The 12,140-nt window shown below is 41.5% G+C and overlaps 1 protein-coding gene and 1 pseudogene across 4 annotated transcripts in view; one reads left to right on the forward strand and one right to left on the reverse strand.

Moving 5' to 3' along the window:
• On the reverse strand, positions 905 to 2,292 carry Gm6903 (predicted gene 6903; annotated as a pseudogene).
• Positions 3,069 to 12,140, forward strand: part of Slc9c1 (solute carrier family 9, subfamily C (Na+-transporting carboxylic acid decarboxylase), member 1) — a 71,736-nt gene continuing 62,664 nt past the window's right edge. For 3 of the 4 annotated variants that reach the window (XM_017316906.2, XM_017316905.2, XM_017316904.2), the window contains exons 1-4: positions 3,104 to 3,185; positions 7,294 to 7,541; positions 9,179 to 9,279; positions 10,931 to 11,059. In XM_017316906.2, the coding sequence (XP_017172395.1) occupies positions 7,388 to 7,541; positions 9,179 to 9,279; positions 10,931 to 11,059 (384 nt within the window). In that variant the 5' untranslated portion in view covers positions 3,104 to 3,185; positions 7,294 to 7,387. Of the gene's footprint in view, positions 3,186 to 7,293; positions 7,542 to 9,178; positions 9,280 to 10,930; positions 11,060 to 12,140 lie in introns of all 4 variants that reach the window. The other variant, NM_198106.4, reaches the window with a different exon arrangement.

Raw genomic sequence — 12,140 nt, forward strand, 5'->3', positions numbered from 1 at the left:
AAGCCAGGGCTATAAAGAGAAACCAACCCTGTCTCGAAAAACCAAAACCAAAACCAAAAAAAAAAAAAAAAAAATCCAGTCTTAGAAAGACAGAGAGCAAGTTTTCTTCTATTTGTGTATCTTAGATTTACTATAGATGTGTAAACCATACGTATGCATCGCTATACATAACTAGAAAGCAGGAGTCAGTGGACAGGAAAGACTAGTGAGACGCCAAAGGGAGAGAAGAAAAAGTGAGAGAAAGGAGAGGTTATGGGAGGTGAATACGGCCAGACTACAGGATCCACTCAAAAAGAATTGTCTCCATAAGACCCATGCAGTGGTCATCTGTCAAAATCAATAATCTTTTCACAAGCATAAATACTATTATTTCATTTAATAATCTAATTCTATCTTTTTATATATAAACACAGTTCAGGATTTATTTTTTAAAAAATCAGAGTTTTCCTGCTGTGCCCACCTAGCACTAGAGAAATAAATAATCAGAGAGGGCACCACTGGGTGAATGGAAAGAGAAGTTAATTTCAAGGCAGATTCTTCTAACAACCCCTCCTTTTGCCAATACCTCCCACCCTCTCTATGGTTCTTGGGACATAGCATCTGAGCAGGCACCTCAGTCCAGGTAGAATGTGGCTGGCACCAAGGCATGTCTGCCCTGCCCAGGAGGGGACACAGGCCCCAGGATCAGATTTCTAACCTGAGACCTGCTACCCCCAGGGGCCAGGCCTGAAGCACCAATTGGAGGCACCTGAGGGGTAGGGATGATGGTGGTGGTAGGGAGAGTGAGCTAACAGCCTAGGCAAAAGAAGCTGAAAGGAGGTCAGGCCCTCAATCCAGTTTCAGCCAGTGCCTGAGATCCGGTCCCGCCTCCCTTCCCACTTGAAGCCAAAAGTCTCTACTCTCAGCTGAGAATCTTCCGGGGTAAGGATGAAAACCGCATTGTCCCGCATGTAATTTCGTTTTCAGATGTCCTGGTGGGAAATGAATTTAGGGTAGCCAAAGCCCAGAGAACTCTCAGCCAAGGAGCCTTGCCAAGTGCCAGGCTTCTGGAAATTCTTCCGGTTTGGATAAGGGTGGAAGGTCTCAGTGACATGCTGTGGCTTAGCCAAACCTGGGTCACTCTGATCCAGGAGGGAGAAGGTGACCCAGGCATGCAAAGGGCTACTCAAGGAGATTGTCAAAGGTGCCTGGCAACACACGAATGTAGATAGAGAGTTGTGTGCCCCCTCACCACTGCAGTTGCCATTAAGGAATGCAGACACCTGCAGCTTGTAGCCATACTTATGGGTACAGAAGGCTGGGCTGAAGCACTCTAGGTTAAGTCTTGGCCTTAGTGTCTTGTGGACGACGCCCATAGCTGCCAATCTTCCAGATGAGCACTCCACCACTGCCCATGGATAGCTCTCCCAGCTCTCTCCACAGCTCCCGCAGCTCTTGCCACTGCTGGCTCACCAGGGCACACATCATAGCCAGATGTGGCTTTACGCTCTCCTCCATGTGACGTCCCATTGCCAGCTTAGGGCAACTGTGCTTGCAGCCAGACTCTTTGAAAGGGCAGAACACAAAGGTAATGCTGCAGCTATCCTTCAGATGGGTGGGCAGGTCCTCCTGAGCCACAATGCTCATTCCACATTGGTTGAGGCAGGGAACAGGCAGGCGTGGGTATTGGTACTAGTGGCTCTAGATGGTGTCGTAAAAAAAGTTCCTTAGTACAGTAGACACAAGGCTGGACACATTTGGGGCACTCAGAAATGGCATGCTGAGCCAACAGTCGCCTCATCATGCGGTCCCCACACTTGCTCTCATAGTACACATTCTCTTGGGGGCACACACCCTCGTGACTCTCGTAGGCCTCCCCGCTGAATTCACAGACACACAAAAAAAATCACACTTGAGGCTGCATTTAGAGCGATCCTACTGCCAGTGGGTGGGCAGTTCACGCTGGCTCAGCATGGCCAGGCAGTGATTCGGGCAAGGGACTATACTGAAGCTCCACGTATTCAAGTGGCCCTGTAGATGACACAGTGGCCCACGCCAGCGGCAGCCCCCCTCACTGTGGATGCTGCGTGTAGACAAGCCTAATACCTGGATCTCCAGTCTGGGTCTGGGTAGATCTTGGCATAGCTGGTCCTCAGGTCCTTAGAAGATTCCTTCACTGAGGAACTCTTGCAGGCAGGTGTCGCAAAAGCTGTGGCCTCAGGTAGACACCTGCACAGGCTCGCGCATGGGTTTCCCACACAGTGGGAACAGCATCCACAGCTTGGGCTTCTCCAGAAACTTGTAGTCGGGCATGGCGCGCTGGCGATGGGCACGTGGTAGTCCCACAGCCTGCGCCTCACTCTGGCCAAGTTTTCCCTTAATTCTATTTTTAATATAAGAAAGGCATTCAAATCTTATAATTTCCATGTAAATGCTTAGTTGAGATACTCTTAACTTTCATTCCATTAAAACTTTATAAGTAGTTTACCAGTTTTAAACTTTCATGGTTTCTTTGACCATTTGCGAAATGGATTTACACTGTTAACTTGTGGAAATAATTCCCTTCAATGATCCTTGCTGTTTGGAGCTGTCAAGCTATATAAGGCTAGGAACGTTTCTCACACAGCCAAGATGACAATGTAACTCTCTCCTACTTGCTCTCTGTCTGTGACAACTGCAGGAGACCGAGGAGTTGTGATGCTGCCATTTTGGACAGCTCCTGCTGAGGCATCTCTGGGCAAGGGCAGGAAGGAGGGCTGGAAGCTGTTTTGAGGGATTTTGCAGCACACCACTTAGGGACTACACTCTATGTGTCTTGATTGCATTCTTCTGTTCCCAGAACCAAGTCCTCAACCCAAAGTTTCAAATCCAGTAACCATAAATTCTGCATTCAAAATATCTATACATTCGCCCTATCAATACAATACATTTAACTGGAGGATTCTTTTCTCGATCCTTTACTATTTTTCTAAATAAGCACAGCTTTAAATTTTTCAATGCCTTTAATACACAGAAAATGGATGCTGTTTCTATAAGCCAATCAAATTAGGAGTTAGGAACCTCTAGCCAGTAGGCACATAGCAGGGGCGGGGCTTGGAACAAGTAACTGTCAGTGAAGTTGCAGTTGGTTTTGGACAGTTCTGGAATGAGAGGAGGTTTCTGGCCTCCATTTCTCATATTCTCCAGGACACTCCCGTGCCCCGATGGTGAGCCCTTCTATTGTTTCTCTTTCTGGAAATTGACCTTTCCAACTATTACTTGGTCTATGATGCTCCTCTGTTGGACGATCAAAGGAAACCACAGCATTTAGCTTTAGAGTTGACTCCTCCATTTAGGTCCTTGGGCCTTACTCGTTACAACCAAAGACTCTCTCTAAGATCAATTGCCTCATGGTGAATTGCTGCCTCACCCCTTCACCATTAAACTTTTTATATCAGTTCTTGAGAAACTGCTCACCGCCACGTGGATACCGACTTCCCATTGATGAGGTACCAAATAGTCATGCCCTCAACGAAAGTGAGGTAGAGGGTTGTAAGCCCAGGCTGTTCACTATGAGTTCCCAGCACCCTGAGTAGAACTCCCTCCCTGTTCAGGGTCAGTGAGTCGGAAGGCTGTTAAATGTCTCAGAGTTCACTAAGCAGACATCGAGACCCTCAGTTGTATCCAACCCCAGTTGTGAAATTGTGAGGCTTGCACTTCATAGCTTGTTCAAATGAGTAGGGAGACCATTGCACACTATTTGAGATAGTTCCATCTCTGCATTCCTACAAGATAGTAATGGCAAAAAAAAAAGTTTTCAGGAGCAAAGTGAATGAATGTAACTTTCATGCTATGAGAAAGGGAATCTCTCTGAGTTTTGGTTGGCTGGCCGCTAAGGGTAATCAGCATGCCATCTTTTGAGGGGGTAGACATCAATATCTCCAGTCAAACAAGACCAAAACATTTCCTTGGTGAAGTAATGTCTGAAACTATATGGGGAAATTATTATGTTTCTCATAATGAGACTTAAACTCATAAATTTATCTAAACATACAAAGCTGGTTTATTCTGCAGAAGTTTTGATGGCATTTTTAATCTGGTTGTTTTTCCTGTAGCTTTTGTACACATATCTTTAAAATACTAAAGTATGGTACTATTAGCGTTTACAAGAAAATTTGTGATGAAACTTTTTTTGGGGGGAAAAGGCTATTTGGTATACGTTTAGTATTTACCACACCATAAACACTACATTAAATTTTTCTGTTGAACTTAATCTAGGGTATCCATAAATGTCGGCAGTAATCAAAACTTGGGGTAATTATTTAATTTTCTGGAGCTGGCTTATTAGAATTAAATGTTTTAAAGTGATTTGAGAAATGAGGGAAGTGTTTATGGGACTATGTGTTCCAATCTGCAGTTCAGAACCAGAGACCCCCTCTGCTGTTTTAAATGCTGAAAGCAGGCAGGGAGGGCCAAATTGAGCCTTGTATAGTTCCCATGCCCCAGGATGCACTCTGGATCAGTCATGTTCACCTCTGAGGGCAGTAACTACTAACTACGCATCGGGATACGTTTTCCTTTTCAGCTTCCCAGGTGATTTGTGTTGCTGCTGAGATGGAGTGTCTTACTCAGAAGCCATAGCTGAATGCTTTTGCTCTATTTCCAGATCAGTCTCAAGCTCTTGTTTTGTTTTGTCTTCTTTACTTTTGAGGTAGACTCTTGCGTAATCCAGTCTGTCTTTGAATTTGCTCTGTGGTCAATGATGTTCTTGAACTCTTTATTCTCCTGCCTCCATCTCCTGAGTGCTGGGATTACAGGTATGTGTCACTTGGGTCTGTTTAAGCTATGCTGAGGATTGAACTCATGGCTTTGTGCATATGAAGCAAGACTTTTAGCCCTATCTTGAGCTCTTGTTACATTAAGAATACATTGAAAAATATATTCTTTGATGAAAACACACACACACACACACACACACACACACTTTAACTCTAGAATCTAGCCTGATCCTTATGGTTAGAGATCAATGTTCAGGTAGCCTGACTGATGTGCTCTTAGCTGGGGCAAGTTGTTCTACTGGACACAAATAGTCCCACAGAGCATCAAGTTTACACATGAAATGGCCAGGTGTGATGTCACATAACTTTCATTCCAGATCTTGGGAGACAGAGGAAGGCATTTATCTATCTATGAGTTTGAGGCCAGCTAGATGTAGTGAGACCCTGTCTCAAAAATTACTTAGTTAATTAATAAAACAACTAATTGAAACAGATACAAGATACTTGTGTGAGCTCTGTGACTCCATACATTCCCACTCTCACTTAACAGCAAGCTCTTTGTAAATGACATCACAGTGTCCTTTATTCAGACTTGCTCTCATTACAGGTAACATTTATTGAGATACCAAATAACACTATTGTCCCTGACACACCCAAATTATAGGAAATCCTCACCCCATAGACCTTTTCCAAAATCTCTCAAAGTGTAAATCTCATAAGAAGTTCTCTGTAGCATCATTTTACCAAGGTACTTCATGGGCATTACCCTAACTGCTATGAATAGTAAAACCTGCTAACTGCACATGCGTTTATGATTGTAGGCTTCTCTGTCACAAACCTAATCAAAATCAGTGCTAAGCCTTGAGACTGAAAAACTGAGCGACAGTTTCCTTTGAACGGGGAGAATTACAGCAATTGTTAAGTAGTTACATATTAAAATCACCCGGGACATGTAGGTGACCTCAAGGCACACTACTCAATATCAGTATAGCTCCGCAGGGGATGAGAAATTCAGAGAGCTGAGTGACATGGGCTGGGAAATTAAACAAATTTGAAAACAAATCAATGGAGTTGGAGAAAACAGGCTTTCCCACTACAAAGAGAACCTAGACATACCTCTATATCCAGGCAACCTGAGCATGGAGTTTGTGCTCATGTGATGCAGTCACTATAAATACTGCGTACAAGCCTTATTGATGCTAATGATACAGTAACACTAAGAGAGCAGGATGCAGCATCGTTATAAGAGAATGAGCTCATCAGCTTAAAGAAAGCACAGAAAATCAACTGGGTGAGACCCATGTGGGTGACTTTACTGTTCTGTTTACAAATTTATTATTTTAAAGTTAAACATAAGAACATACTTATTTAATTTGTTTTTCGAAACATTGTTTGTAACCAGAAAGGTATATATACACATAAATACACACACACACACACACACACACACACACACACACACACACACACACACACACAAATATATTTATATTTGAGGTCAACCTGGGCATGAGGAGTCCTGGCCCACCCCACAAGATAAGAAATCTTGAAGGCAAATAAAGACCTCTGATATAAAACTGTTTTACCTTGGGAAGAGATAAGTTCTCTGAATGTGGCTATTGTTCATTGTTTTAAACTCTTATCAGACTCGGCCTAATAGTGTTCCTTGTGGGATAAAGTCCTGATTGTGCCCCATAATCAGCCTCCAAACCCAGACACTATTGCATATGCCAGAAAGATTTTGCTGAAGGGACCCTGTTATAGCTGACTTGTATGAGGCTATGCCAGTGCCTGGCTAATACAGAAGTGGATGCTCACAGTCATCTATAAGATGGAACACAGGACCCCTAATGGAGTAGCTAGAGAAAGCACCCAAGGAGCTGAAAGGGTCTGCAACCCTATAGGTGGAACAACAATATGAACTAACCAGTAACCCCAGAGCTCGTGTCTCTAACTGCATATGTAGCAGAAGATGGCCTAGTTGGCCATCACTGGGAAGAGAGGCCCCTTGATATTGCAAACTTTTTATGCCCCAGTAGAGGGGAATGCCAGGGCCAAGAAGCAGGAGTGTGTGGGTAGGGGAGCAGGGTTGGTGAGGGTATATAGAATTTTTGGGGTAGCATTTGAAATGTATATAAAGAAATATCTAATTAATTAATTAATTAATTAATTAATTAAAAAAAGAAAGTCCTGGTTGCTATTATCATGGTCTGGTAATTGTACTCTGGTTAAAATTTACATAGAAGTCAAAAGGTTCTTTCACTGCCTTATACAACTGAATAGCCTGCTTCTGGTCTCAATGGAGAGAGAAGGGTTCTGTGAATGATTCTTTTGGCAAGTTGAAAAGGTTCAAAATGATGCAATGGCTGGGTAGCATTCAGGGCTGAGAATGGATACAGAGCACCTCTGGCTAGCTCCTATCACCTGGGATTCTGCACTTTACATTTCATTCCAGTAGGAAGTGTCACAGAAAGGAGTTGCATTCCTAATGTTTATGGGCCCTGAGTGAGGACTTGAGATACTTAAAGAAGAAATATGTGATTTTCTTCTCTTTTAGAAAAAGCAATAGGAGACACCAAGAAGAAAAGGCCCTTTGATCCTCTGTGAGTTTTTCAGAGACACATCAAGTTTGAGGCAGACTGTAATTAAACATGGAAATGGAAGAAATTTCTGAAAATTTAACTGCATCCCACAGTATCAAACTGACTAATATGTGGCTGGAACTTCTCAAAAGTGTGTTTCTGAGCACTCCCCAGGACCTCCCTGAAATCATCCTGATACTATCTTTGATCTGTACAGTTGGAGGTAAGCTAAGACCCATCCCTTCTCAGTGTAGTCTATAGATACATATTATAAGTGATATATAGAATTAAAGAACTGTAACAGCGGTAGGAAATTAGAATTTTATACCTAGTTTCATACATTTAATGTAATATGTTCAGCTGAAAGAATTAAACAGTACCTATCTCTGGGAAAAGTTGTCTCATATCTGTCATTAGGGTCCTTCACCTCTCTCAGGTTAAAGGACTTACAGTACAGTTGCTACTGGGTCAGACTCAGCTTTCAGTAACTAGAGCAATTAAAGGAGATAGAAGAATCAAAGTTCTAAATAGAAACTTCCAGAAAAACTAACTAAATGATAAACCTACATGTGATGGTTTGTATATCCTTGGACCAGGAAGTGGCACCATCTGAAGGTGTAGCCTTGTTGGAATAGGTGTGACCTGGTTGGAATGGGTGTGTCACTGTGGGTGTGGGTATAAGATCCTCACCCTAGTTGCCTGGAAGTCAGTCTTCCACTAGCAGCCTCTGGATAAAGACGTAGAACTCTCAGCTCTGCCTGCGCCATGACAGCCTGGATGCTGCCATGCTCCCACCTTGATGATAATGGACTGAACCTCTGAACCTATAAGCTAGCCCCAATTAAATGTTGTTTTTTATAAGACTTGCCTTGGTCATGGTGTCTATTCAGAGCAGTAAAACCCTAAGACACCTAACTTAACCTTTATAAATGGAGAAGGAGGAATGGGGGGGGGGGAGAAATGATGAGGAGGAGAAGGAGGAGAAGGAAGAAGGAGGAGGAAGAAGAGGAGGAGGAGGGAGAAGCAGAAGAAGCAGAAGCAGAAGAAGAAAAGAAGCAGAAGCAGAAGCAGAAGCAGAAGCAGAAGCAGAAGCAGAAGCAGAAGCAGAAGCAGAAGCAGAAGCAGAAGCAGAAGCAGAAGCAGAAGCAGAAGCAGAAGCAGAAGCAGAAGCAGAAGAAGAAGAAGAAGAAGAAGAAGAAGAAGAAGAAGAAGAAGAAGAAGAAGAAGAAGAAGAAGAAGAAGAAGAAGAAGAAAGATTGAAAATGGTGTTTTTCTTTAAAAATTATGCTAAAAGAACCAGAAAAAAGTAACTGGGAGAAAATGTACTGATACTTATCAGAGGATTAGGTGCTGCCTTTTCACAGAAATGGCAAACAAAAGCAGGAAAGTTACAAGTTACTGTGGTTTTCTTGTTTCTGTTGGGCAAATTGTAGCCAGGTTTTCATTCCATTGTTCCTAAGACAGGAATTTCCATTAGTTAATTATGCTTTTACTGGAGAGTAACATAATTTGGGTTACAACCATGATAGTGGTTATAAAAACTATTGCAAGTATTACCCAAGAACTAATGGTTTCTAGCAACACTTAACTAAAGTCTCTAAAGAAATGCAATCCATCATAAAAGTTACAAAGCAGGAATCCAATCAGCTAATGTCAGCATTGGTTTTGTGTCTTTAAGCATGAATGAAGGTCTTGATTACATGTAAACAGTAATTAGTAGTCGATACTTCTCTACTTCCTTGATATTTAGAAGTCACATAACATATAATAATAAAGATCAGTAAATATAACATTTCCTTGTCTATCAGTAATGAGTACAGATTTTGCATTGTCTATCAGTAACAAGTATACTTTTTACAGCATTTTTGAACATGCATCTGAAAGATTTTCCAATTCCTCTTCCTGTGATACTATTTTTAATTGGATGCTGTTTTGAAATTCTGAGTTTTGCATCAACCCAGGTATGTATAATAAATGAATATAAACATTATACCTAAGAGTTGCATAAATGCAAAGAAGGCTAAAGAATTCTTGGGAAAAAAAACAACAAAACCTGATCTTCCATTTAAACAAGCAAAGGATGCTTGTAATAATAATGATGATGATGATAAGAATAATAACAATAACAATAAGAAATAACCACACTGAAAGAGCAGAGCCCACAGTCTGAAGGCACAAAGGTTGTTGGAAGTTAATATGTATACAACTACTAAGGATAGATCAGAATTCCTAAACAAGAACTTGGCCAGGAAGATAGCATGGAGTTTCTATCATAGGATTCTGGTAGTAAGATAATTCTGATAATAAGATAATTCTGATAGTGATCCAATACTGTTGCCTCAGTTAAAAAATGTTTTATACATTTTCTATAAGCCATGCTTATCCTTAAAAGGGGCATAAGATAAGATATATAAAGAAATATTAATTGAGCCTATTCCATGAAATGAAAATGACAAAGACAAAAGAGATTTAGATAAGGAAGTGACTACTATTATGGACAGTTGGGATCATGTAGTCAGAGGAGAATACTTATTACAGGGAATGTAGAGGGTGTTCCTGATTCATTAAACAGCGCTCTCATCCAGAAACTTAGGGTAAAGCTGTCTCATACTCTATATATGAAATGAACAGAGAGTCAGATTTAGCCCAAGGGCTGTATTTAGCCAATGAACACTTTAGGGAGTCAGTTCAGTGAGTGTGAGAGCTGCTTTGAAAGTGGTGGACTTTTCAGATATAGCCAGTAATGTTAAAAGAGTCTGTCTATCTGCACAGGACAAAAACTGAACTGTTCAGTTATCTAACCCCAACTATGACATAAACACAACTTTAAGTCCTTCCACAATCTCCACCAAGGGAAAATGTCTGTGTCAAGAGCTGTGGCCTAAGATAGCACTCTGAGAGCTGGTAAGCCAGCCTGCCATGGATTCAGTTCCTGAGAAAGCACAGAACTGGGCCAGAGGTAAAAGACTTTTAGAAGAACAGCAATTATGGGAGTGTGAGCTTTATCCTCTGCCTGTTCTCAAAACCTTGATAGCATAGGCTAAAGCCATGGAGGCCAGCTGAAATATGCACATGGAGAAGGCTACAGCACAGAAGAAAGATGAACCAGATGAATGTTCCTAATAGAGCCTGCTGAGGTCTACTAACATCGGGAAAGATGCCCTCAGCTATTTCACTACTCACATGAACTTCATCTTGGTACCAGCTAGTCTTCTCATTCTTTCAGAGATGTTGATTAAATATGGCTTTTTCATAGCTCCTAGGTCTTCATAGGATCATTTATTCATTTATAGATTCTTATGTGTAAGAACCCACTTACCTAAAATTCTCCTTTGTTCCCGCAAATCCGCTATATGACCTTTACTCCCTGTGTCAATGTGTTTCCTCTATCCTCTCTCTGAGAAGGGCTCAGGGATGTGTATCAACGTGTTTCCATCTGCCAATCAGATGGAAAGTTGTATATAACTCAACAGAATAAGTCTTAAACCACCTACTGTGTTGTATTTTTTCTGAAACTTTCTTTCTTTCCCTGTTGCTAGAAAAGGGTTTCTGGCATGTGTTATCTGCTAACTAAGGGTGAATATGTGTGAATAATCAATTTTATATTACCAGATCCAGATATATGCAGATGCCATACAGTGGATGGATCCAGACATATTCTTTGGTATATTCACACCAGTGATTATCTTTAATGTTGCCTTCGACATGGATATATACATGCTTCAAAAGTTATTTTGGCAGGTAATGGTTCTGCTTTCATATTACTCTCCATTCACTAACCATGTTAATTATTTTCAGTTTATAATTTTGTCCCAAAAATAGAAAATCAAGAGGATGAGAAAGTATGGTATATCAAAGTGATTAATCTAGAAAGAAAGGAAGAACGAAAGAAAGAAAGAAAGAAAGAAAGAAAGAAAGAAAGAAAGAAAGAAAGAAAGAAAGAAAGAAAGAAAGAAAGAAGAGAGAAGAAAAGAAAGAGAGAAAGGGGGAGAGAGGGAGGGAGGGAGGAAGGAAGGAAGGAAGGAAGGAAGGGAGGAAAAGAAAGAAAGAAAGAAAGAAAGAAAGAAAGAAAGAAAGAAAGGAAGGAAGGAAGGAAGGAAGGAAGGAAGGAAGGAAGGAAGGAAGGAAGGAAGGAAGGAAGGAAGGAAGGAAGGAAGGAAGGAAGGGAAAGAAAGAAAACAGATTGTCTCAGGGTTTCCAAGGCAACTCTTATAAGGCCCACATTTAACTGGGGCTGGCTTACAGGTTCGGAGGTTCAGCCTATTATCATCAAGATGGGAGCATGAAAGTATCCAGGCAGGCATGGATGAGAGTTCTACATCTTCATCTGAAGGCAGCTAGCAGAATACTGACATCCTAGAAACTAGAATGAGGGTCTTAAGCCCACGCCCACAGTGATACACCTACTTCAACAGAGCCACACCTACTCCAACAAGGCTACACTTCCTAATGGTGCCTCTACCCCAGACAAACATATACAAACCATCACACATACTTTGGCAGTGTCCTAGCATATTGGAAACTCAGGGAAAAGTTGGAGAAAAGAAACAGTTCTGACTATTGGCAAAATTTGATAACAATTATCATTTTAGCTCTGGGAATCTGTAAGAATGTGACGATGACATGTATTGTCTCAAGGAAGAAGAAATTTGGTGAGCAATGTCCCATTTTAAATTCCTACCATCTAAAGCTACAAGTGCTGGGAATAGTGGAAACGCAGAGGGAGACTCGCGGAAGCAAGCATAACCCAAATTGCAGTGACATCTGAGTACCAAGAGGCGAGGGCTTTGTTAACGAAAGCCATTGAGATAAAACTCATCTG

This window comes from Mus musculus, chromosome 16 (assembly GCF_000001635.26).
Source record: "Mus musculus strain C57BL/6J chromosome 16, GRCm38.p6 C57BL/6J".
Taxonomy (NCBI): domain Eukaryota; kingdom Metazoa; phylum Chordata; class Mammalia; order Rodentia; family Muridae; genus Mus; species Mus musculus.